This window comes from Arachis ipaensis, chromosome B8 (genome assembly GCF_059453495.1).
Source record: "Arachis ipaensis isolate K30076 ecotype BB chromosome B8, ASM5945349v1, whole genome shotgun sequence".
In the NCBI taxonomy this organism is placed as follows: domain Eukaryota; kingdom Viridiplantae; phylum Streptophyta; class Magnoliopsida; order Fabales; family Fabaceae; genus Arachis; species Arachis ipaensis.
This window is the reverse complement of record NC_142443.1, coordinates 43,695,301-43,723,062: the sequence shown is the minus strand read 5'-3', so window position 1 is coordinate 43,723,062 and position 27,762 is coordinate 43,695,301. Positions and strand designations below refer to the sequence as shown.

At 36.3% G+C, this 27,762-nt stretch overlaps 2 protein-coding genes across 11 annotated transcripts; both read left to right on the top strand.

Moving 5' to 3' along the window:
- Positions 1–12,824: 12,824 nt before the first annotated feature.
- Positions 12,825–16,551, top strand: LOC107613820 (mediator of RNA polymerase II transcription subunit 15a). 10 transcript variants are annotated; one of them, XM_016315986.3, is made up of 9 exons: positions 12,825–12,977; positions 13,150–13,246; positions 13,336–13,447; positions 13,527–13,572; positions 14,224–14,290; positions 15,337–15,448; positions 15,567–15,681; positions 15,948–16,038; positions 16,307–16,551. In XM_016315986.3, the coding sequence occupies exons 2-8, from the start codon at positions 13,173–13,175 to the stop codon at positions 16,022–16,024; spliced, it is 603 nt and encodes a 200-aa protein (XP_016171472.1). In that variant the 5' UTR covers positions 12,825–12,977; positions 13,150–13,172; the 3' UTR covers positions 16,025–16,038; positions 16,307–16,551. The 10 variants fall into 10 exon arrangements, with proteins under 10 accessions (XP_016171472.1, XP_016171473.1, XP_016171471.1 ...); XM_016315987.3 differs by having other exon boundaries at positions 15,948–16,042; XM_016315985.3 differs by having other exon boundaries at positions 15,948–16,051.
- Positions 16,552–19,005: 2,454 nt separating this feature from the next.
- LOC107611005 (uncharacterized) lies at positions 19,006–20,366 on the top strand. The gene is made up of 2 exons (XM_016312973.1): positions 19,006–19,093; positions 19,669–20,366. Exons 1-2 carry the CDS (start codon positions 19,006–19,008, stop codon positions 20,364–20,366), a joined length of 786 nt encoding a protein of 261 aa, XP_016168459.1.
- The last annotated feature ends 7,396 nt before the right edge of the window (positions 20,367–27,762 follow it).

The following is a 27,762-nucleotide window of genomic DNA, read 5'->3' as shown; positions in this document are numbered from 1 at the left end:
GATATTCATTTGCACTTCAACCTGAATGTGATGAACGTGACAATCATCATCATTCCTTATGAATGCGTGCCTGACAACCACTTCCGTTCTACCTTAGATTGAATGAGTATCTCTTAGATCTCTTAATCAGAATCTTCGTGGTGTAAGCTAGATTGATGGCGGCATTCATAAGAATCTGGAAAGTCTAAACCTTGTCTGTGGTATTCCGAGTAGGATTCCGGGATTGAATGACTGTGACGAACTTCAAACTCGCGAGTGCTGGGCGTAGTGACAGACGCAAAAGGAGGGTGAATTTTATTCCAGCATGATCGGGAACCTCAGATGATTAGCCGTGCTGTGACAGAGCATTTGGACCATTTTCACAAGAGGAGGGGATGTAACCATTGACAACGGTGATGCCCTTGCATAAAGCCAGCCATGGAAAGGAGTAAGACTGATTGGATGAAGACAGCAGGAAAGCAGAGATTCAGAGGACCGGAAGCATCTCTACACGCTTATCTGAAATTCTCACCAATGAATTACATAAGTGTTTCTATCCTTAGTTTATTATTTATTTTCGAAAACTCCATAACTATTTTATATCTGCCTGACTGAGATTTACAAGGTGACCATAGCTTGCTTCATACCAACAATCTCCGTGGGATCGACCCTTACTCACGTAAGGTTTATTACTTAGACGACCCAGTGCACTTGCTGGTTAGTTGTATCGAAGTTGTGACAAATTATGAATTGAGATTAGAGCACCAAGTTTTTGGAGCCATTACCAGAGATCACAATTTCGTGCACCAATACTCTACAACTCTAGATTCCCATGGAGGTTTAGCATCTCCTAAGTCTTCAACCACTTCTTCCTCTTCAACAATTATGGCTTCCCCTAATTGTTCTAATACAAAGTCACATTCCTCATTCTCCACCGGAGTTTCTAATCTCTCCTTCATGCTATGCTCTTTGATTGATTCTCCACATGTGGCCATGGGAGTACTTTGAGTGTCCAAGCGTTGCGAGGCTAGAGTGTTTACTACCTCGGTCAAGGCAGCCGCGAATTCTAATATCGTCCTTTGCATCTCTCTTTGCCCTTGAAGTAGTAAAGTGAGAGAATCATCTATTAGGGCTTGGGGTGGATAGGAGGGTTTATTGGGTGGGAGAAATGGCTCATAATAGGAAGGTGGTTTATCTTGATAAGGATATGGAGATGGTGTATATTGAGGTGGTTGTTCTTAGGAGTAATTGTGTTAGAATTGGAGAGGTTCTATGTATGGTTCAGATGGTTCATATGGTGGTTGGTTTGGTGGATATAGATTAGGGTCATATGAAAATGTTTGGTGGTGTGGGGCTTGTGAGTATGGTTGAGGGCTATGTTGAGGAGGAGATTCATAGGCATATGGTGGTGGTTGATGATAATCATATAGAGGTGCACCATAACCATTGGATTGGCATGCATCTTGGAATGACTATTGCTCATAGTACATTGGTGGAGGTTGTTGCCACGGAGGTTGATCAAATGCTTGAGGCTCCTCCCACCTTTGATTGTCCCATCCTTGATGCAAGCCTTCATTGTAGTTCTTATTTCCTACAACATAGTTGTAACCACACTCATAGCCAAAGTGGTGAGAATTCATAATAGAATAAAAACCAACAAGAAATAAGCAAACAAAGTCGTAAAACTAACAAATACTAACAAAGAAGTAAAAGGCAAACATATTCGCAACATATACAATAACCAATAATGAGGCACACATTTGTAATTCTCCGACAACGGCGCCAAAAACTTGACAGAAGAAAAATGTCGGTAAAGAATTTCTCAATAAAATCGCATTGCAAGTATAGATCTAAACCGACAATTTATCCTTGGTCAACGTTTAATTTGTTTGTCATTTAAGCAAACCCAATAAAATTAACCGAAGGTAAATGTAAATTGCCTTCACTTAGTTAACATCTAACCAATAAAGGAAAGTCAAGTGCATACAATCAACTTGAGTTCACAAGTCCTAGTCAACTCATAGTGAGAGACTAGATTTAGTGAAGTTCAAGCTAACCGACAATCTTCAATTACCAATCAACAAGAGACTTTGACAATTCAAGAGTCTCCAAATCATCAACCAAAGCCAAGAACACAAAAATCTATTTTAAAATTCGATCAAAAATTTTATCAAACACTTGGAAGGCACAAAATAAAAACATGAAAAACTAACAAGAAATAGTAAAATCCAAGACTAACAATTGCAAGAAAATAATAACACAAATTAAAGAAAGCATTAATAACATGAAAATATAAATTGTATTAATAAAGATCAAGAGTAGCAAGAGTGCATAACATAAAGGCAACACAGTGAAGGAAATAACAAGTAGAATTAAAAGACAAAGGTGCAGGAATAATAGGTTGCAAGGAAATGTAAATGAAACAAGAATTAAATCTAAATCTAAGAAGAAATTGAAAGAAGAAACCCTAAAACCTAGAGAGAGGAGAGAGCATCTCTCTCTAGAATTCTACATCTAAAACCTAAAGTGTTTAAAAGTGAATGAATAATTCGAATGATTCCTTCCAACTCCACTATGCAGCCTCTTGTCTTCATTTTTGGGCCTGAAATTGGGTCAAAAGCAGCCCAGAAATCGCCCCCAGCGAATTCCCTTTACTAAGGCACGTGACACTCGCCACGCATACGCTTCAATCACGCGTACGCATCGTCTGAACTCTGCACTGGCCACGCGTAGGCGTCAGCCACGCATGCGCGTCATTTGGACTATGGCCTGGTCACGCGTACACGTCATCCATGCATACGCGTCGAGACCAGCTTCTCAAATCTCCAAATTCTTGTGTTCCTTCCACTTTTGCATGCTTCCTTTCCATCCTCTAAGCCATTCCTTCCCTATAAACTCTGAAAACACTTAACACACATATCACGGCATCGATGGTAATAAGAGAGGATTAAAAATTAGCCATTTTAAGGCTTAAGAAGCATGTTTTCAATCATAGCACAAAATTAGGAAGGAAACTTAAAAACATGCAATTTACATGAATAAGTGGGAGAATAATTGACAAAATCCACTCAATTCAATCCAAAATATACCATAAAATAGTGGTTTATCAGCGCCAAATGCCCAGGTCCACGTTTAGCGTCGGCTTGGCAGGTTCCAATTCTTCTCTTTTCTTGCGCATGAACTCCACCAAACCGATCCAAACTTCACCTGAAATAATTAAAATACTAAAGCAACTCAAAGTAGTATCCAAAGAGGCTTCAAACACTAAAAATTAATTAAAACTTAATAAATTTATATGTAAAATAATAAAAAATAAAGAAAAGATGCTCACATATTAGGTATTACTTGGTACTACCCGATACACTTGCCGGTTAGTTTGTGGTTTTAGAAATCCGTACCAGATGCAAAAAAGGAAGCGTACTTCAAGCAGCAAGAAAACTCGAATGTTCCTCTTCAAGACGCCAAAAAATCTTCAAACGAATCAAGACAGAGAAATCTTAAAACCAAAAAAATGGTTACAAAGCAAGAACAAAGGAGTATTTCATAGGAATGGTAAAATGAAAAGTGTTTTAGAAATGGAAAGGAGGGAAGAAGGAAGGAAAGAGGCTTTTATAAGAGAGAAGGGGCAAAAGGGACATTTTGCACCTCTCTTTAAAGTCAAACGCGGATTCTCAGAAAATTGCCGTGCAACGTTCATTAAAGAGGCAACGTTTAAAATTTTGAAATGCGTCAAGTACCCGACCTCCTAAAGGAGGCATACCCCGACGATGGAAACTGAAGCCACGAATGCTTGGGTTTGACCTCATGAAAGCTCAGACTCAAGCAGGGTCACTGTTCATACTCTGCCCAAAAATAAAGCTAGACCCAATAAAGATAAAAGACCCATCCAAGAAGATGGCCTATCCTAGCTTACCCGACCTTTTAAAAGATCGGGCACGACAAAACCGGTTCAGCTTTACTTTTCCAAATGAGTAACTGCATCCATGAATCTATCCTATTATCTCTATCTCCACTAAAAGATAGATCCTAACAAACTCCCATGATAAAAGAGAGCGGTTATCCACCAACAAAAATGGAACTACTCCAAAAGATGGTTATCGACTCTACTATAAATACACTGACACCCCACAGGTATATTTATGTTCTAATCTACTAAAACCTGCCTAAATCTCTTGCTAACTTAAGCATCAGAGTCTCTTGCAAGTACCACGCCCACCACCTCATAGGAAACTCGGATGACGGCACCTTGACTCCAAACAAGTCGGACGCTGCCTAAGAAGGATCATGGACCTCACGTCTAGGCTCAAATCAACGTTTCAAGTAACCCTCAGAACAAAACTCAATAAACTCAAAGTATCAATAATATTATTAGTCTATTAATAATACATATTGACATTGTTATAAGATTACAGATCGATAGAGATTTATCAATATAAGAATAATGTGAATTTATTGAAATTTTACGTATATTAAAATTCAATTAAATTTACATATATTTCACTCAAAATCAATTAAAATTTTACGTAAATTTTGGGTAAAATATATGTAAATTTAATGAAATTTTAATATACTTAAAATTTTATTTAATCTACATTATTCTTATATTGATAAATCTTTACCGATCTGTAACCTTATGACAATATGTATTATTAACAGATTAATAATATTATTGATGCTTTGAGTTTGTTGAGTTTATAAATGGTCTCCATAATATATATAATGTTTTATTTCATTTAGTGTTAGTAGCCTACTCAATATATTTTGGTGCAAAAATATCAAATAGAATTATTAATTTAGTTTAAAGAGATAAAAAATTAAATTTGTTATTACTCAGAAAAAATTTACTATATATCAAATAATGTGTTCATTAGTTTTCACTATATTGTGAAATTTATCTAGATCATAATACTAATAGTATATCATAGGATTATTATTATTATTATTATTATTATTATTATTATTATTATTATTATTATTATTATTATTATTATTAACCGTATTTTAATATCTATTATTTATATATTTAAAAATTATATTTGAGAATTATTTATTTAATTTCATAGTAAATGATATTTTTAAATTTGAATAATTTATTAATTAGTTTGTACTTATTATACCATAAATTCAATAATTTATTGAAAAATGTTAATATAATGAATAAAAAATATTTTTAAAAAAATATTATTTAAAGAATAAGGACAAACAAACTCTTAACTAATTTAAATTTAGAGACAATTAAGCTCTTGTCCTGAACTTAGAGTTAAACTCTAAAGTGGTCCCTGAGATTCACGATTTGCACCAATTTAGTCCCTGACTTACCAATTGCACCGTTTATGTCCCCGACTTTGTTAAAATTGCACCAGGGTCGTCCCTCCCCACATCTCCGGGCAAATTAACTGCCGTCGGCAGTGATATGGCGCTGAGATGCCACACTGGTGTTGATAACGACTAGTTGAGGTGGCAATTGAAACTGTCTGACCCAATGTGGTCCCTGTACCTAGTTTTAACCCTAATTTCTACCATGACATTGACGTGGCGAAAATTGAAGAGTTAAGAAATTGTTATAAGAGATACGTTGCAAGTACAGTTCTTAATCAACCGAAAATCCGCTTATCAATTTAGAAAGGGTTGTCACAAAATTAAAATTAAAATACTGGGAGTATGAATCCCAGGTCGTCTCCCAACGAGTTACAAGAAGATGTACTATTTTATTAATCAGATATTTTCTAAAAATGGTTTGAGTTGATAAACAGGAAATTAAATCAGAGAATTTATGTAATTTAAATAAAAAGCTTGACTGGGAGTAGATTAGTTGGAAGCCCTATCCTTGATGGAGTTCTCTCAAGATAAAAGTGATAATTAAAGGTTGCCTGCTCAGTTATCCTTTACCAGGTAAAGGAAAGTTAAGCAAGTTGGAAGTCAATTTCTATTCACAAGTTCTAATCCTCTCCCATGGGAAGGACAAGTGTCAGTGATTAGAGGGCGACCTAACGCGAAACCCAACTATAATTTTACTCTTGAGCATCCAACTCAAGGTCTTCCTGTCAATCAACTCCCAATCAAGTTATGGAACTACTCACTCATTATGATTGTAAAATCCACGAAATAAGAAAGGGAAATATTGAAAGACATGATAAATAATAATCAAAAAGATCAATTAAAAATAAAAATAGTTCTTGTATAAATAAATTCTAGAAATAATCCAAGAGTAACTCTGAGTAAATAAAGGACATGGAAGAGTAAGTGACAGGTAAGGAAACAAACTAGAATGACGAAATCTTGACGGAGGTAATAACTCTTCTCAATATTCCAGTCCAAAAAAGCAATAAAATCAAAATCCTAAGAACTATAAATGTGTAGAGAGAAAACCTAGAGGAGGAGTAAAATCAGATCTAAAACTAAAATTATGCGGAATGAATGTTGTGTTCTGGTCTCTGCATGTTCCCTGGCTCTAATCTGCTTTTCTGGGCCGAAAACTGGGTCAAAACAGGGCCCAAAATCGCCCCCAGCGAATTCTGCAGATTCTGCAGTTCGCGCACGTCACGCGATCGCGTCATCCAGGCATTCGCGTTATCCAGCGTTTTGCCTTGCCACGCGTGCGCGTCGTCCACGCCTTCGCGTCACTTGTGCGGTTTCCAATCCGCGCGGTCGCGTGAGCCATGCGTCCGCGTCACTTCTCGCTGGTCATCTCCTCAATTTCTTGTGTTCCTCCCATTTTTGCAAGCTTCCTTTCTAATCTCCAAGTCATTCATGCCCTATAAAGCCTGAAACACTTAACACACAGATCACGGCATCGAATGGAATAAAGGAGAATTAAAATACAAAATTAAAAGTCTCTAGGAAGCAAGTTTTCAACCATGAAGTATTTTTAGGAAGGAATTATAAATGCATGCTAATCATATGAATAAGTGGGTAAATATTTGATAAAACCGCACAAGTAAGCACAATATAAACCATAAAATAGTGGTTTATCAGACATCGTTATCCCTCTTCATCTTCTTCTCTCTTCCCAGCAACGTTCTTCTCTTGGTTCATTGTTGTTACTCGTTGAACTGAAACGAAAACCATGATTGGGTGTGCGAGCCAGGGTCAAGGAAGCTCTACACAATCGACGACGAGAACGCAGAGTCAAACTAGACCGTCGCAGGTGCCAGAGCACTGTGGATACGGCTGCCGGCCCGTGCTTCGTTGGTTGGAACAAATACCAACCCAGATAAGCCCTTCTTCGGTTGTCCGAATTACAATGTGAGCTTTTGGTATGAAAAATTGTTTAGTGCATTTCTATTCTTTACTTCTTATCATATCTCATATTCAGACTAGGGGCAAAACATGGTGTGCATTTTTTCTCTGGGCTGATGATGTAGAAGAAGAAGAGGAACAAGAAGGAAGAGTGGATGCAACTGCAATTGACAATGAGCAAGTGAGAGTCAATTTAGCCTGGAGAATTGAAAAATTAGAAACTGAAGTGAGGACCCAAAAATGTATGATACAATTCTTAGGCATAGTGGTATTTTTCAGTGTAGTTTTTGTATTGGTTATGACTTTGAAGTTCTGACAATGTTGTATGTAATGCATTCATGGATGAATGAAAGTAAGAGTTGGTTTTTTATCTTTAGTTATATGCCCTGTTTTTGATAGACTAGTTATCATAAAGAGAAATAATTACAGATCAGCTGACATCATAATAGCATAATGTATAATGCATAATTACAAATGTATCAAAGATAAACATATTTGAGTAGCAAACATTAACATGTTTGAGTTGCAAACACTAAAGGAACAAAAGAAGTGCCACAACTTAGTTATCAATGCTGGCAATATAAAAGTTTTGAGAATTGTCTTAAACAAAGCAACTATCTATTAACTGACTTTAACAAAACAACGAAGTACTATCCTAAACATTCCAATGTCAAAGTTATGAATTGTTTTTTTTATTGGTGCTTTGAAACCGGGAGTTGGAACAAACTTCATAAAATTGGCCAATCTGAAAGATGTTGCCACACTGGCTCCTTGCATTGGATCCACACCAATGGATTGAGGTGGTGGTGAGCTCCTCCTTTTGGTGGACAACTTCTGTGGCCTTGATGGTGCAGGTGCAGCAGATTCTGCTATGTCCTACAGCAGAAAAATAGTTCAACACATGAGGCCAGATAACAAAAAAATTATATTTTGTTATGTTGTGACGTCGAGAAGTGTATTACCTGTGATCCTTCGTAGTTTGGTTGTGATATGTCAATCTCCACAACAGGAGATTTATCAACTGGTGCAACAGCAGTATAAGGTTGAGGGCCAGCCTCAGAAGCAGAAGTAGCAGCAGCCTTTGCAGCTGCAACAGCAGCAGCTACTTCATCCAGCCTCTTCTTTGAGCGCCCTCTCTTAGTATGTCTTTTTACCCCCCCACAATACCTACATGTGAATGGCTTCAAATGCCTTTTCAAACTTCCACTTGGTTTGGCTTTCTTATTATCATTGTTGCCCTCATCAACATCTTTTCTCCTTTTCTTTGTCAGAGCTCCAGGCCTCCTCCTAATGTTAGGGCCTGTGATTGAGTGTACATGGATTTCTCTCACAATGATTGGCCAGGAAGAGGGTTAATGTGATGGACATAAGTCTTGTTGTATGCCTCTATAGTACACAGTTGGTGACAAAAGTCTTCCGGCCTCTTATTTACCCTTGCAAGGGTAGCACAGGCATGAACACATGAAATGCCTACAGTTAGTAACACAAATGCAGAGTAAGACAATTATAGTCATCAAAGTACACAAATATATAATTAAGTTAAAGAGATTGATAAAGGTCACCGGTCAACATCCAGAATTGGCAGGTGCATAGTCTTTTCCCAAGATCTACCACCATGTTTGTTGGATGGCCATGAACCTCAAAATTTTTCATAGTCTTCATCACCGGTCCAGATAGGCATCCAGTTCTTTGATTCTTTTCTGATTTTATCTAGGCGACTTTGAATCAGCATCATCAGACTCTGCACCTAGGTCTAGTGCTTCATACACATCAACAATCCCTGGAGTTCCCACAAACCCCAAGTCCACCTCTCCATCCGATACATCTTCAACCAATGCATCATCTGGTTGCATTATGTTCTCTTTTGTCTTAGCAGCAGCATATGCACCTCTCTTGATGTCCTTTAGTTTCTTATTTCTTGGTTTGGACATACTTGCATTGTCTTCACTACTAGAGCTGTCTTCTTGGATTGGCTTAAAGGAACTATCATCATCACTAGAGTCATCATTTACAGTTAAGTCAACATAAAGAGCTCCCTTGCCCTTATTAGCAAACCTTCTATGTGTTCTAGCAACCTGAGATCTTGTAATTCTTCTAGGTAAGAACTGGAATTTGGACTTCATTTTTTATTTGCCTTTGCCTTTTGCTGTGGAGCCAGCCTTGGTAGTCTCTCTCAGCTTGGTTTTCAGGCTTGGGTTGGGCTTTGGAATGGGCTTTTCAGTGAATTTGGGTTTGGAGATGGATGTTGGATTGGGCTTTGACTTAGGCTTGGGCTTTGGATTAGAATTGAACTTCAGAATGGGTTTCTCATGAGCCCTAGCAGGCATTGAATTAGGGGTTGTGTTATCATCAATGGGGTTTGGGATAGTGACAGGGTTGGTTTCAAGGGGTTGGAATAGGATTGTTTATGGGGCTTGGGTTTGTATTTGGGATAGGATTCGATTCTGTAGTTGGGTTTGACGTGTTACCATCATCTTTGGGACCCTCACTTGTGTTCTTCTTGCTCACCAAGTCTCCCTCACAAGTATCATCAAGCCATACTACAACTTCCTTCCCTGCAATCACCTCTCGTGTGGACACCCCATGCTCAAAATACACATCAACAACTCCATCATTATTCTGTGTAGCAAAACATATCTCTCTTAATTCACCATCACATGTAAGAGCCCTCAGTCCACCGTCTAAGCTCCTCCCCGGAGGCAGCCACCAACACTGAAGTATGTTGTCATACTCAAGTTCCTTGTAATAGTTCCTTACAAAGAACACATCCAATGTGTCCTCATCTAAATTTTCTAAGCAATTTCTGTTATCTGGTGAGTACACTAGTATTCTATCATCATTTTTTTTAAATGTTTCCCATGATGAAACATGATATCCATCAAAGTCTCCATCTACATTATGCAAAAAATCAAATTGAGGAATCAAACAATTAGATTTACACATGCAAAAACAAAACTTGACATTCAACCACTAATAAAACACCAGAAACACCCATCAACCAACCCAACTAAGATTGCATTCAAAACAAAGCATGGAAAAATTTTCTACACTACCCACATAAACCCTAACAGATAATGAAAAACTTTAAACTTTCATCAACCAAAATCAAATTCTCAACAAACATAGACATTGATGCATATCTTTTTGTTGAAAAGCATTTTTTTTTGCGAGTTCAGACGTACCTTAGTGTGCTCGCGATGAACTCCTTCTCCTTTCCTCAGCAACAACGATCGTACAACACTATCACAATGGCAGCGAACTCCACGGAGGCAAACGTTTTCAACCTTCAAACCCTATACAGTAGCCAGAACTCAGGAATTCATGGTGCGTTGTTTTGATTTTCAGAAGACGAAGAGGAAGATGAAATGATCACAGACCTTGGGTTATTTGGGTTTTGTTTCTAAACTTATAAAAAATGACGCCGTTCCATGTCATGGACCACTTTGGGGTTTAACTCCCTGAACTTAATATGTCAGCATTTTTTGTTCAGAGTTGATGGAAAAACACTCATAAGAACCGCGTTGTGTCACGAAAGTAGAGGATAAGGATCAAAGTTGATCGTTTTTATCTTGAGGAGTCGTGTTATCATTCTAAAAAATGGACAAGAACCGAATTAATAGTTCACTCTATTTTTAATTAATCGAGAACTTATTTATCTTGAAAATAAAAAATCAATAACCTATTTATCATTTAATCTAAAAAAAATTAGCCTAATGATGGATGTGGGTGTTATTTATTAGTTCCATTAGAATATAAATTTGGATTTGGATTTACATAGTTAAAAATTTAAAATTAAAATTCATTTTAAGTGTTAAAAGATAAAATTAAATTAAATTAAATGTCAATAATATTTTTAAAATTTTTACAAAATTTTAGAAAAAAAAATAATTTACTAAAAAAAAAATAAAGAGTAATTACCCAAATCAGTCCCTAAGGATTTTAGAATTGGACATTCTAGTCCCCCAAGGAAAATTAACACACAGATCAATCCCCAAGGTTTTATTCTGGTAGATAAATCAGTCCCAGTTCATTTTTTGGCAAAGTAATTACCCAGATCAGTCCCCAAAGATTTTAAAAACGGACATTTTAGTCCCCAAGAAAAACTAATGTACAAATCAATCTCCAACATTTTTCTCTGTTAGACATAATAGTCCTACGTCTAAAAATAAAATAAAATAAAATAATTATTATCATTAATTGCACAATAATGTTGTAATATATTTTTCGTATTTTTTGGACAAAAATAATAATAAATGTATTCATTAAATTCTTATATATATATATATATATATATATATATATATATATAGTCATTCAATAATAATAATAATAATAATAATAATAAATTTATTAGAAATTATTTTACAAGAAATTTAAGGTTAAAATCATTTGATATTTTTGTATTTAATATAATTAAAAGATGTCCTATGTAAAAAAAAATATATGTTTGTATTAAAAAATATGTATTAAAAGAAAATATTTTAATTTGGATATATATTAAATACATATTTTTTTAATACAAACATATTTTTTTAAAATAGTACATCTTTTGATTATATTAAATACAAAAATATCAAATGATTTTAACCTTGAATTTCTTGTAAAATAATCTCTAATAATTTTATTATTATTATTATTATTATTATTATTATTATTATTATTATTATTATTATTATTATTATTATTATTATTATTATTATTATTATTATTACATAATAATATTGTACCATAATTTTTTGTATTTTTTAGATAAAAATAATGATAAATTTATTCATTCTTTTATATATATATATATGTGTGTGTGTATATAGTCACTCAATAATAATAATAATAATAATAATAATAATAATAATAATAATAATAATAATAATAATAAATAAATAAATAAATAAATAAATAAATAAATAAATAAATAAATAAAATTATTAGAGATTATTTTACAAGAAATTCAAGATTAAAACCATTTGATATTTTTGTATTTAATATAATCAAAAGATGTACTATTTTAAAAAATATGTTTATATTAAAAAAAATGTATTTAATATAAATCTAAATTAAAATATTTTCTTTTAATACATATTTTTTAATACAAACATATTTTTTTTACATAGCACATCTTTTAATTATATTAAATACAAAAATATCAAATGGTTTTAACCTTAAATTTTTTGTAGAATAATCTCTAATAATTTTAATTATTATTATTAATGTTATTATTATTATTATTGAGTGAATATATATATATATATATATATATATATATATATATATATATATAAATAAGAATCTAATGAATAAATTTATTATTATTTTTGTCTAAAAAATGTAAAAAATATAGTATAGTATTATTGTACAATTAATAATAATAATAATAATTTTATTTTATTTTATTTTTGGACGGAGAACTGTTATGTCTAATAGAGAGAAACGTTAGGATTGATTTGTACATTAATTTTTCTTGGGGACTAAAATGTCCATTTTTAAAATTTTTGGGGACTGATGTAAGTAATTATTAAAAATTGATCTGTATATTAAGTTTTCTTGAAGAGTAAAATGTTCGATTTTTAAAATCTTAGGACGGATTTGGGTAGTTACCCAAAAATAAAAAGAGAAAAGGTGCATACCAAATGCCCAAGCGTGTGTGCCGTAGAAATCAGGCTTTGGTTTTGGGTTTACAATTTACAAAATTCTATTCTCGTGGCAGCTCAGCTTGCACCATCCATAATCATTTTCATTATCATCATCGGCTACTATTTCAGGTTTGATTTACCATTCATTCTATTTCCCTTTTAGTTACTGCTACCCATTAGTTTACTTTCCAGCATAGATCATCCCCCTTTTCCGTTTGATGATCAAAGCTTTGGAGGTGTTTGTAGCTATGAAATTCTTTCATTAGAAGTCTTTTTTGATTTGCATGCTTTAATTTTGAAGAGCGAACCCTTCATTCATCAGTGATGGACACAACAACAACGACTAACTGGAGGGATCAACTGCAGCCTGAAACCCGCCAAATCATTCTCAACAATATGTGAGCTTTAGGGTTTGTTTTCTTTTCTATGTTGCAATGCTTTTTTGTGTCTTCTCTTCAATTCATGCTGCTATCCTTCAATTTCACAGAATGGGCAAGTTAAAGTTCTGTCATCTTCCTGGGGATGTTGATGAAGACCTTGAACTTCAAAAAATTGCTCATAGTATTGAGCAGAAAAGTTATGGTGGTGCTACAACCCCGGTAGGCTCATAATTTGGTTGCCCCTTTTTATTCACCCTTTATCTTTTACTCTAATTTCTTTTGTTCTGCTTAACTTCAGGCTGATTATTTTGAGAAAATAGCTTCCAAGATTCTTTTGTTGGAGAGTAAGTTTCAGAACATTGCTTTCTACTTCTATGTCGAGTTCAATTACGGGTAATACTATGGAGAATAGTGAAGTTGGGTGAAGAGCGAAGACTGTTCCTTTTATTATAGGAAAAAATATTGAAAAATAAAGATATTATGTGCATGTAGTCAGTCATGCACATTTCCTAAAAATTTTAAGTATAATCTTAGCCCTTCATCCTATTTCAGTCTTCACGAAAGAAATTCTCTTCAGTTACTAGGCACTAGCACTAGCCCATATCAGTTTTTGGGAGGATTCTCCATCTTCAATTTTTATTGTTTTATTCTATTTCATAACGTATCGTGTAAATGCTGCATACCCGTTTTGACCATCATCATCTTTTGCACAAAGATTTGACTGGTATGCTAAATTTTGTTCGTTTGTGCATAGATTAATTTACAAAATAGTGAGTCTTTACTTCATGTCCATGGCAAATACATGAGTCTGTTGATTATCTGGATACTGTTTCGTTCACATGGTTCTAGTGGTTTAAATCCCCCCCCCCCCCGGCCCTCCCATCCCTCCTCCCTTACAGTTTGGAATGATTTACATGTATAATTTGTACCTCAGATATTGTAAATTTACTTATACCATGAACTGGAATCTATTCATGTTGGTCATCCCTTTACAGAAGCAAGAGAAAGAGAATGGAGATATCAGCTTCGCCCTGATTGCCGACAAAGAATTGTCAACAAAATGTAAATTTCATCTTATGTTGTATCCAGTAATCCAATTGCTTTTGTTTTGCCTGCATTTGCACTTCAAAAGAAAAAGTAGTCATAAATCATATTTCCATGAGGTTTGTTATGTGGAACTACTTGATCACAAAGCATGCACTTTAGTTGAGGAAGTGAAGAAGTTATAAAGCACTATAGATTATAATCAACCAGCTGATAAACAATAAGGAAGACAAATATTTGCTAAAATATACAATATTTCCTTAACTTTGGATTGTTTTGCTGAAGGTTTGCTTCTGCAATCCTGTAGATATTGCATGAAATAAGCAGCTACTTTAGGATAAGATTATGCATTCGGCTTCTATTTGGTCTAAAGCACTTGATCTTTTAAAAGAGATGTCCATTATTCCTTTAAGAGAAATGCTAGGGGGCCATAAAAATTTATTGTTTTTGGCCATCACTTAGTCATCAATTCAATTCCTTCAGTCTGGTTTCTTTAGTCTAGTAATCTAACAACATATTTTATCCCATACTTTTAAACATTGATGGCTAAGTGATGGCCAAAAATAACAAATTTTGATGGTCCTCTAGCATTCCTCTTTCTTTAATGGTTATGGTTTGGGTGGCTTTGTTACATCAATTTATTCTGTTCCTTATATGCGTTTTCTTTTATTTAACTTTTAGGAGGATTTATTATCCTCTGTTCCCTTTGTATTTTTCTTCCCTTTGCCTGAATAGATGTCTTCTAGTGAAAACTGTAACACTGATAAACTATATAAAATTCTAGTTTGATAGATCACAAAGTATTGTTAAATCTTCATTCTCGTTTGAGTTTTGACATACCAATATTCTATATTTTTGTAACCTATACTGACCGTTGAGGGTAACAATCTTACCAATTCATTCATAATCTCTATATGAGCTTTAGCAAGCTAGTGCTGCTCCTAGTCTATAGTGGATGACGAGCATGTTTCATTGATTTTTTGACAATCATGTTCTCTCCTTTGTGGATCTTAAAGTATAAGTCACTTTGATCTAACTCTGAAGCTACTCTGGTTTTCTTTCAGAACGGAAACATTAAGAAGACATCTTCCTGTTAGTGGCCCGGAGGGATCACAAGAACTTTGGAGGATTGCCCGAAGGTTTGAGGAGAAGATTTTTATAGCTGCAACCAGCCAGGTATATACTTACAAGTATCAGTGGCCTCATAAGTTGCCTGTTTTTGTTTATCGTTACCTATGCAAACACAGATATTGATGATGGAAGATTGATTGGCTGTGGTATCGCCTTATTTCAGAGTGATTACCTTAGAAAAATATCTTTAAAGATGCTTACAATGGAGACTACATCCCAGGGACGCCATGGACAACTATCAAATCAGCTTGGCCTTAACAATGAACCTGCCAATCCAGGTAATTGATCTCTTCGGAGGACAATAACTCTTGTTGCATGTAAACTCGTTGAGTAATGCTAGGAAACCAACTTGTTTTGGCCAACATCAGCCAACTTTTTTTAATTTTTTTTGTTTATCTTAAATTCTAGATCCTAAATCATAAACTCTTAACCCTAAATACTAAATTATAAATCTAAATACTAAAAACTAATTTTGGCTAACTAAAAGTTGGTTCCCTATATTTTCTCAAATGTGGGTTAATATTTCATGTTTTTCCTTCACTAGTTGATACAAACCCGAGGCAGCATGGGAGCAGAAACAGGAGAATGCCAGCATGGACCGATGACTATCACATGGGCTAGCAGTTGAAGTGATTGTCAGTTATAACGGTTAAAGTAGTTTTATCTTGTGACTGGTTCAACTGTTTTGCACACCTGTTAGATTGGTATTTTGTCAAGGGCCACCAAGTGTTGTGTGTTTAGAAATCCAGCTCTAGACACCAATGCTAATACTATCCTTGCTCTCTTATCTTCCAATTAAAATTCATCCTCTTGATTGAATATTATTTGACTTGATTCTTATGCAAACTATTGTCTAAATAGTTGTTCCTTTACTAAGTGTTTCTGATTTTCGATTGTGAATAGGGTTTGGGATGCAGCAGTGGCTCTTATTCACAAACAGCTCCAATGCGATGGAATGTTCGTAATGGACCATGTGCATGTTTCAGACTTTGATGTACATATATCAGTAGTTCAGTACTCTTTTAACATGTTATGTGGGTTTTCATTTTCTTTTTTCTCCCTTTACATACATACAAAATATATCAACAGTCAACACTATGGTTCTTTGGCCCCGACGATCATAAAAAATATATATAAGGATTGTTAAATAATCTTTTTCATTATTACAGATTTGATAAATAAGACGAACTTAAAAGAAAAAAACCCTAGATTTGGTAATAAGAAATACTATAAGGATTGTGAAATTTAAAACAGGTAAAGTGTAACTGTTATTAATATTTGTGAAATATTTTAAAATTATTCTTAATATTTAATTTAACCTAATTTTATCTATAATATTTAAAATTAGTTTTACTTTTATTTCTAACGTAATATATTAAAATCATTAATGGAATATGCTTTGTTAAAATTTTAGCTGCAATTTCACCCAATGAGTCTTTTTTTCATCGTGTAGAATTAAGATTGAGGGTCTAATTTAACCTCAAAGGCAAGTTCAATGAGGTAAAGGGTATTACTATTTTTGAGATATGAAAATTTTTTTTCAAAGCGAGAGATTAACACAATACGTGGAGTGTGTTGCAAGAAACAATCACAAACAAAACACAACAAAAAACAGAATAAAAGTTGAAACATGAATTCACGGTGTATCACACAATACATGTTCATTGTGTGTCCTATCCAGCACACAAACTTGAGCTAACCAATCAATAATCCAAGTGCTGATCCTACAAAAAGCCCAACCAACACTACCATTTTCCTATAACCTCACCACATCAAACTTCGTGATCGTTTCCTTCTACGCCCAATATTTCAACTTTATTATTAACTTTAAGCTCTTTATCATGCTTTTCTTCCCACTCCCCTCAACCTCCTTACATTCCATGTCAAGAATCATTACCCCACCTTATTGTATCTCTGTCATGTTCCTTTCGATCTGTTCCTAGCGCCTTCTTCTTTTGTTTCGCTTGTCTTCTTCTCAATGCTTGAGCCTCATTCTGCTCTTGTAAAATTGACATAATATCTTCCTCATCATCATAAGCCGCGGCCCCACACTCAACAGCAAGATCCCAAAGTACTCTATTTTCAGCTGTCTCCTTTTCCTTATATCATAAAAACTCAATGGTATCATTCCCTTCCTCCACAAGCTCCCTGACCTGATCCCTGTCATTTGCAGCGTCATTACCTAACCCCTCAACGTCCCCAGTTCCGTCTCCCTGCACTCGTGACTCCCACTCCCTGCCACCAGCCTTCCAGTCACCGGATCTACATAATCGCAATTCTCGGCAGTCTCCGAAACTATCTCCGCGTCTAAATCCGCCTTTCCGACGACCCTGGCAACAAAAGATGCGTCAAACTTCTCCGCTTCTGCACTCGCAGGATCAGTGTACGCTGCTACTCCACAACCAAATGTCATCCACTCAACCTCTGTTGTTGTGTATTCAAAAGACTCTCACTTTCTACGTGTTATCAGTTTCATATTCTTCAATCCTTGCTTTCTTATTTTTCTCATCTCCCAAGTTGTGTACATGATTTTATCATGTACATGGCCCAAACCTAAGTGGATAGGAGCAAGAATTAGTCGACCCACTTGACAACTAACAAACAAAAGCATCTTTCCTCAAGCCCATTCTATCCGTAAACTTCCTCCTTCCCCCCATAAATTCTTGTTCGGCCAAATGAATCCCAGACCCAATGTCTCTAATCATTATCCACTCCAAGTTCAAATCTTTCCCATGATTAACGTCCTCCACGCTATAAGTTCTATTAAATAATATTTTCACTCGATCATTCTCGGAAAAATTAAGTGTATTCGCCCCATGCACTATAGTCAAAATCATACTTCACTCCTCCCCATTCTTTTGACATTAATTCATCTGCCACGGGATCCCATACAAGCGGCTCTTTCACCTCGTTATCAATCTGAACTTGCTTCTGAATTTCCTTTTGCCTCCACTCCCTCTGATTCCTATTATGATCGTCTTGAATATGGGAAATGTCTCTCCTGAACTTCGCTACTGTGACCATCACCCTCCTACCATTCATCACTGTTCCATTCATATCTCTGATTGCTCTCTTCGCGCCTCCTTGTTGTTGTCGAAATTGACAAAGGCAAAAGGTCTATTTGCTATTATTTCGTTTCTTTCTTGAGACATATACATCAACCACGTCCCCTGCCCACCAAATAGCTAAATAAAGTTTTCCTGTTGATGTTTCCTGGAAGACTAACTACGAACAGAGTGTGTTCGTTGTTCTATGTCCTTCCATCTTCTCCCTGCAAGTGTAAAATTCATCATTTTGCGTGCTCAATTCATGTCTTCTGCGTTGATAAATACTCCCTCTTTGAACCTATCAATAAGCTTTGTCACCTCCATCTTCCATTTAGGACTGATATGCCTAGTACACGTCGGTTACCAGCTATAACTCGCATAAAGACCATAAAGATCGGCCAATCGTAACCGACATCCGATCATAACTAATATTCGACCAAAATATCATAACGCCAGATATACAATTCCTCCTCAGTCGGAGCATCACTGCTCGAAGAAACAACCGTTAACTTCATCAATCGAGTATAAAAGAACGACAAGGAAAACATTGAAGGTATGACATTCTCTTCAGTAATCCCTTACATATTCACTTACTTTTTACTATTCACTTACTTTTTACTTGAGCGTCGGAGTGCCTTTGCAGGTACCTACTCCTGTTTCTTTTACTACCGATGTATACCTCATCCAGAGTTCGCGAGTGTACATCATCGGACGAGCTATACTTCAGTAAAATTCCGCAAGAACAATTGGCACCCACCGTGAAATCCCGAAGATAAAACCCTTCTTTTTGTAGGCCCCGATATTATTCTTCTAAGATCATGGCAAACCAAATAGCCATGCTAACCAACGCTCGGATCGAAAATAACCACAGTAACAGCAGACAACAAAGAGAATAGGAGATGAGGAGGGCAATTCTAACCCAACTCATTTTTTCTGAGACTAAAAGGCTGGAAGAGGACCAACAAAATAATGACGAAGATAAATTGGACAACATTGTGAGACCTTTTACGTCTGATGTTATGAACTTCAAGTTACCCAAAAATTTTACTCTACCACTCACACTGACCCCCGATGATGGCATGGGAGATTCGAAAAAACACATCAAGAAATTTTGATATATGATGATCGTTAACGGTGCTTCTGATTCTATTTTATGCCGATGTTTTTTTGCTTTTTTAGATGGTCCAGCACTTGACTGATTTTCTTCTTTGTCTGCAGATTCCATCTCTCGCTTTCAAGAACTCGCCAAGCAGTTTGAAGATCAGTTTGCTACTTTCTTAATCTACCTCCACGATTCCGAATATCTAAACACTATAAAGCAAGGACAACACGAAAGCTTGAAAGATTACATCACTCGTTTCAACAAGGTCGTGATGAGCATTCCAGATCTCCACCCAGAAGTACACCTACACGCCATAAAAAGCAGCCTCCGTCCTAAAAAGTTTCAGAAAACCATCACAATAGCGAAGCCGAAAACCCTAGATGAATTTTGCGAGAAGGCCAAGGGCCAAATGGAAATTGAGGAATTAAGGCAAGCACAGAAATTGGAGAGAACATCGTACGGTAAAGAGGAGGACAAAGGCCGGGATAGCAAGAAGACTTCCCGATTAGTATCACGTTATAAATCCTATACACAATTCAATGCCAAACGAGAAGACATCATCAAGGAAATACTGAACTCAAAGTTAATTAAACCTCCTTGGAAAGCGGGCTCTTATCAGGATATAAAGAATGTTGATAAATTAAAATACTGTGCCTTCCACCAGAAATACGGGCAAACCACCGATAAATGTGTCATCGCCAAAGACCTACTTGAGCGATTAGCTTGGCATGGCCATTTAGACAAATACATCGGTGGTCATATTGATGAGTCCATATTTTTCGATGTATTTTGGCTTGATTGGGATGGATTGTAGCATATGAACTCACACTTAAGCACCAAAATAGCATACTTTTGTGTTTGATCCCTAATTTGATTCTAAATGTAAAAACATGCATTTTAATGCTTAGATTAGTGATTTTTAATCCCACTTTTATGTCATTCGATTCCGTGATATGGTTTGTGAGTGATTTCAGGCCTTAGAGGCAAGAATGGATGGCTAAAAGTAGAAGAAAGCACGTACAAGGGAGAAAACATGAAGAAAACAAGAAAAAGCACACACAGCGAAGTGTGCGTGCGCACGAGCACCTGTGCGTACGCACGGGTCAACTTTCAGTCGAATGTGCGGACGCACACGTCTGTGCGTCTGCACAGGTCCCTGCACGTGATTGCATTAATGAAATATGTGCTGCGCGAATTTGGAGGCCTCTTGGCCCATTTTGAAAGGTTGGAATGCTGTTTTGGAGTGCTATATGAAGTATAATTCAACACTTATGAAGGGGAGAGATTGGAGAGCTCACTTAGAGAATTTTAGAGAGTAATTAGGAGTAGAAGTAGGAGTAGTGTAGCTTTGCTCTCTTAGGGTTTCATTTTTATTTCCATTTCCATTTCCATTGTAGCGTTGAAGAATTGAAGATTGATGGTTTAGAGGTTATTGAAACTCTCGTTGTAAGTATAGTTACTAAACCAAGCAATCAACCTTTCTTACAAAAGTTGTGGTTGTCACAAGTAACAAACCCCTTTTTAAATTGATAACCGAGTATTAAACCTCGGGTCGTCTTCTCAAGGAATTGCAGGGAAGTATGTTCTTATTATTGGTTATGAGTTTGTAAATTGGGGTTTAGGAAGTAAGGTGGGAATATGTTATATGACAAGTAAAATAAAATAATAATAATAAAAATAAAATCTCTTGGCAATGTATGAGAACCGGAAGTCCAATCCTTATCAATTGCGATGAGAATTAGGTTTTAATCCCACTTTGTTAACCTCTAACTATGAAGGTAAATCAAGTGGATTAATTAGCTTAATCCTCAGGTCCTAGTCAATTCCTATGGAAAGACTAGAGTTATTGGAGCAACTCCCAATTTCAACCACTGCTTTATTTGACAGCTCAAGCGCTCAAGCGTTACTAATAAATCAACCAAAGCCAAAAGGGAAAAATCTAAATTATTTAAATAAAGGAAAGCAATCATAGATCTTAAAATACCTCAAATTAGCACTAATGAAGACATCAAATGTAACATGGAAGAGTTCATAAATTAAATTAGAAAAATAAATAAAAGGAACATTGAACCTGTGATCGCAAAAGATGAAATAATCATGAAGTGAAAAGAATCCTAATTCTAAATCCTAAGAGAGAGGAGAGAACCTCTCTCTCTAAAAACTACATCTACTCCTAAAATTGTGAATATGAAAGCTTTATTATGAATGGATGTATTCCCCCACTTTATAGCCTCTAATCTGTGTTTTCTGGGCCGCAAACTGGGTCAAAAACAGTCCAGAATTCGCTGGTTTCGAATTTTGCCACGCTGGATTTCCGTCACTGCGACGCGGCCGCATGGATCACGCGGTCGCGTAGCCTAGCGTCAGGGGAACCATAGCATATTATATATCAAATCGAAGCCCTGGACGTTAGCTTTTCAACGCAACTGAAACCGCGTCATTTGGACCTCTGTAGCTAAAGTTATAGCCGTTTGAGTGCGAAGAGGTCAGGTTGGACAACTTAGCCATTTCTCCAACTTCTTGTATTCCTTCCACTTTTGCATGCTTCCTTTCCATCCTATGAACCTTTCCTTCCCTATAATATCTGAAATCACTTAACACACATATCAAGGCATCTAATGGTAATAAGAGAGGATTAATAATTATCAATTTAAAGCTCAAAGAAGCATGTTTTCAATCAAAGCACATAATTAGGAAGGCAAATGTAAAACCATGCAAATAGTATGAATAAGTGGGTAAAGAGTTGATAAAAATCACTCAATTGAGCACAAGATAAACCATGAAATAGTGGTTTATCAACCTCCCCACACTTAAACATTAGCATGTCCTCATGCTAAGCTCAAGAGAAGCTATAAAGGTGAAGAGGAATGGTAGAAAGTATGAAATGCAATCCTATCTATATGAATGCAACTAAATGTGAAATGCTTCTACCTACTTAGTTTAAAAGTAAATAAATTCTCCAAGAATAAATATGAACTGGATTTCACTAATTCAAATCATAAAAATGAAGTACAAATAGACTTGCAAGAAGAAAATAGCTTATGAAAGCAGGGAACAAGGAATTGAGCATCGAACCCTCACTGGAAGTGTATACACTCTAATCACTCATGTGTTTATGGTTCGATTGTCTCAATTCTCTACTATCCTTGCTTTCTAAGGCTTGCTCTTCATCTAACAATCAACATAAATTTAATGCACAGATACACATATCAAGAGGTCTTTTAAGGGTTGTAATGGGGTTAGGGTCAAGGTAGGATTGTATTTGGCCAAGTGGACTAAAATCTGAATCCTTAATTAACTTAAACTTTCCACCTAACTTTAGACAATCCATGTAATCATAATACCACATCTAACTATCCATTAACCATGTTTTCCACATATTCATGCATTCTAATTTCAAGTACAACTCATATGCATTGCTTTCACCACTTACTTTGGGGCATTTTGTCCCCTTTTATTATTTGCTCTTTTTCTTTTCTTTTTCTCCTTTATTTTTCTCTTTTTTTTTTCTATATTATTATTTTTTTTTTCTTTTTTTTCTTTTATTTTTCTCAATGCATATGATTAAAGTATTGAATGCATGAACATATTCTCAAGATTCTTTCACATTTTCAGAAAATTCTAACATACTCAATTCTCAAACCAAATGTTTCCAAACCCACTTTTTCCCACACTTAATTCATGAGCACTCTCACTAGTCTAAGCTAACCAAGGATTCAAATTAAGGACATTATTGTTTTCCGCTTAGAGTTAATGATGTGCTAAAATAAAGAATAAAAGGGGTAAAATAGGCTCAAATTGGTTTGCAAAGGATAATGAAAGGTTAGGCCATATGGGTATGTAAGCTCAGTGAAACAAATGCCTTAATCATATAAGTGCATACATACATCAAACCATGGAAATATAGAACTAAGCAAGACAAAGATCACAATTTTAGAGAGAAAAACACACACCAAAAATAAAATATTGGTTGATAAAATGAAACCAATTCAAATAGGCTCAAAGATCTCACAGGTTTTGTGTGTTCGAGCTCTAAACCCATGTTCCAGTATAATATTTCTTCAAACAAGTGTAACAAAAAATTTTATTCAAATTAGTGAAATGATATAAAAAGCTTCTTGAAAAAGAAAATATTACTTTAACCAAGTGGTAAAATATGCAACAATCAAACAAATATGCAATCAATTATGCAAATGCAACAATGAACAAACAAAGAAAATAAAACAATGGTGTTGAGATAGGAAGGTACTAACCCACGGAGATCGGTATCGACCTCCCCACACTTAAAGATTGCACCGTCCTCGGTGCATGCTAAGATGTGCGAGTGGACGGGTTGTTCTTCCTCAGTTGGGGCTCTTTTTGTTCCTTTCCTTGCTGTTGATTTGGGAGTAGCTTTCTCCTTTCCCTTTTTTTTTTGGTGGCCATCCTGAAAAAGGAAAGAGAAAGTAAATTAAATTCAAAGAGATATATATAGCAAGGAAGAGAACGGAAAAGGTGGTGATGGATGCACATTAAGATATATCTGACAGTAACACATGCTCGCGAGTACATGTGAAAAGCCATCAATTGAAAATAGCTAGTGCATATAAGGACAAGTGAATGCAAGGTGTTTATTGGCATGCCGAAAAAGGGCATGAGTAGCATAGACCAAGCATTACTTTGTAACAAACCATCACGTTTGTATTGACAATTAAATCCAAATAATATAATAGTGAAGGGAATTTGTGAAAAGCAAGCATTGAATATTAGAATAACATAGAGAAGTGCATAATGCCGTATGGGCTTTTTCACAAACACATAGCATGCAAGGTAAATAAAGTATAGAAAGTATTAAAGTGAACATGCAAGAAACCCTTTAAAAAGTAGTATATAATTGTCAAACTATTTTAATAATCCACAAAAATATATATAAAAATAATGACCCAAATAGATTTCTAACACCAATGAAAATAATGCAATGAATGAAAGTATGCAAATAAATTAAATAAAATAGAATGAGAGTGAAAAAGGATGAGAAGAAGAAAAAGAAAGTGAGAAAGGAGAGAGAAGAAAAAAAATTAGGATTTGGAGGAGAGAAAGATAAGATATGTGGCAATTTTTGGTTGAGCTGTGCGGCGCATGCGACGCGGCCGCGTGGGACACGCGTTCGCGTGAATGCGCTTCAAGTAAGGTGACGCGGTCGCGTGACCCATGTTATGCTTCTGGCGCGAGTGAAGCCTCACGCCAGCACAACTCTCTGTTCAGAATAATTTAATTGCCAAAATTGGGGTGACGCGATCGCGTGGGTCACGCATCGCGTGAGTGGGCGTCAGAATATGGATGACGCGGCCGCGTGGGTGACGCGGTCGCGTGATGAGGATTGTGCTTCCAGCACCACTCTCGCACCACTCTCGCACAATATTTCATTGTGCACCCTTTTACGTCGAAAACTCAGGGCACGCGGCCGCGTGGGGCACGCGGTCGCGTGGGAGGCCATGATTCCCATGCGACGCGAACGCGTCGGCGACGCGGTCGCGTGGGTCGAATTGTGCCATTGGCACGCCTCCAGCCACGCTCCAGCGTGACTCTCTGTTCATTTATTTTTTTCTTCACTCCCCTTGCGACGTGGACGCGTCGCTGATGCAATTGCGTCGCGTAGCAAAATTTTTTTTTTAATCTGAAAAATACAGAATGCAATGTTAATATGAATGTGATGCAAAACTCCAGGTTCAATATAACAAAATAAAATAAAATTCAAAAACAAATAAAACTAAATAAAAATGAAAAAGGACGATCATAGCATGGTGGGTTGTCTCCCACCTAGCACTTTTAGTTAAAGTCCTTAAGTTGGACATTTGATGAGCTTCCTGTTATGGTGGCTTATGCTTGAACTCATCCAGGAATCTCCACCAGTGTTTGTGATTCCAGTAACCTCCGGGGTCCCAAACTAGGCATGTAAAACCCTTGAGCAGCTTCAAAAAGATTCTTAGGCTCCCGGGGTGTTGGATGTCAAAACAGATTCCAGGATCCCAAACTTTACTTTTACACCCGTTTTTGTCTCGATCTGCATTTTTCCAGCCGGGTGAAAGGTGATCTGTATTCTCACTGCAGCGACCAAACAACTTCCTAGACCTATTCAGTTGAGCTTTATACCAACCTTTGCATTTAAACTTAAAGCTTCCAACCATAATGAACCTTGCAGGACAATTCTTACCACTGGCCATCTTCCTCTTACTCTTAATGCCACAAAGAGCTCTAAGTTGACTGGTGCACGAATTGTGAATCACAACGCGTACCACTAACCAGCAAGTGCACTGGGTCGTCCAAGTAATACCTCACGTGAGTAAGGGTCGAATCCTACGGAGATTGTTGGTTTGAAGCAATCTATGGTTATCTTGTAAATCTTAGTCAGGAAGTCAATTATGTTTATCAGTTGAATTGCGAATAACCAAGAGAGCATAAATTAAAGGTTACTTGTTGTGCAGTAATGGAGAATATGTTGGAGTTTTGGAGATGCTTTATCTTCTGAATCTCTGCTTTCCTCTGTCTTCTTATTCACGCACGCACGTCCTCCTATGGCAAGCTGTGTGTTGGTGGATCACCATTGTCAATGGCTACCTTCCATCCTTCCAGTGAAAACTACGCTCACGCACTCTGTCACAGCACGGCTAATCACCGGTTGGTTCTCGATCCGGTTGGAATAGGATTTACTATCCTTTTGCGTCTGTCACTAACGCCCAGCCTTCAGGAGTTTGAAGCTCGTCACAGTCATTCAATCCTTGAATCCTACTCGGAATACCACAGACAAGGTTTAGACTTTCCGGATTCTCATGAATGCCGCCATCAGTTCTAGCTTATACCACGGAGATTCTGATTAAGGAATCTGAGAGATCCTCATTCAATCGTATATAGAACGGAGGTGGTTGTCAGGCACACGTTCATGATTTGAGGAAGGTGATGAGTGTCACAGATCATCACCTCCATCACAGTTAAGCGCGAATGAACATCTTAGATAGGAACAAGCGTGTTTGAATGGAAAACAGAAATACTTGCATTAATTCATCGAGACACAGCAGAGCTCCTCACCCCCAACAATGGGGTTTAGAGACTCATGCCGTCAGAGAATACAAAGTTTAGATCTGAAATGTCATGTCCTACAAAATAAGTCTCTAAAAGTTGTTTAAATACTAAATTAGTAGCCTAGGGTTACAAAATATGAGTAAACTATGATGGATGATGCAGAGATCCACTTCTGGGGCCCACTTGGTGTGTGCTGGGCTGAGACTTAAGCAATTCACGTGCATAGGCCATTTGTGGAGTTGAACGCCAGTTTTTATGCCAGTTTGGGCGTTCAACTCCAGCTTTTGATCCTTTTCTGGCGCTGGACGCCAGAATTGGGCAGAGAACTGGCGTTGAACGCCAGTTTACGTCGTCTATTCTTGTGCAAAGTATGGACTATTATATATTGCTGGAAAGCCCTGGATGTCTACTTTCCAACGCAATTGGAAGCATGCCATTTTGAGTTCTGTAGCTCCATAAAATCCACTTTGAGTGCAGGGAGGTCAGAATCCAACAGCATCAGCAGTCCTTTTTCAGCCTGAATCAGATTTTTGCTCAGCTCCTTCAATTTCATCCAGAAAAATACCTGAAATTACAGAAAAACACACAACTCATAGTAAAGTCCAGAAATATGAATTTTTCCTAAAAACTAATAAAAATAGACTAAAAACTAACTAAAACATACTCAAAACTATATGAAATTATCCCCAAAAAGCGTATAAAATATCCGCTCATCACAACACCAAACTTAAACTGTTGCTTGTCCTCAAGCAACTAGATGAATAAAATAGAAGACTAATAGGTTGGGAAGCAATAATATCTCAGAGTTTTTGATTGAAGCTCAGATTCTAATTAGATGAGCGGGACTAGTAGCTTTTTGCTTCTGAACAGTTTTGGCATCTCACTTTATCCATTGAAGCTCAGAGTGATTGGCATCTATAGGAACTTAGAATTTAGATAGTGTTATTGATTCTCTTAGTTCAGTGTGATGATTCTTGAACACAGCTTCTTTATGAGTCTTGGCTGTGGCCCTAAGCACTTTGTTTTCCAGTATTACCACCGGATACATAAATGCCACAGACACATAACTGGGTGAACCTTTTCAGATTGTGACTCAGCTTTGCTAAAGTCCCCAATTAGAGGTGTCCAGAGTTCTTAAGCACACTCTTCTT

Excerpts from the sequence above, each read along its gene's own strand:
- LOC107613820 (XM_016315986.3), top strand. The coding sequence starts at position 13,173 with ATGGACACAACAACAACGACTAACTGGAGGGATCAACTGCAGCCTGAA. Across the intron at positions 13,448-13,526 it reads ATGGTGGTGCTACAACCCCG|GCTGATTATTTTGAGAAAAT; the intron begins GTAGGCTCATAA and ends GCTTAACTTCAG. Across the intron at positions 14,291-15,336 it reads CAAAGAATTGTCAACAAAAT|AACGGAAACATTAAGAAGAC; the intron begins GTAAATTTCATC and ends GTTTTCTTTCAG.
- LOC107611005 (XM_016312973.1), top strand. The coding sequence starts at position 19,006 with ATGACATTCTCTTCAGTAATCCCTTACATATTCACTTACTTTTTACTA. Across the intron at positions 19,094-19,668 it reads GCGTCGGAGTGCCTTTGCAG|ATTCCATCTCTCGCTTTCAA; the intron begins GTACCTACTCCT and ends CTTTGTCTGCAG.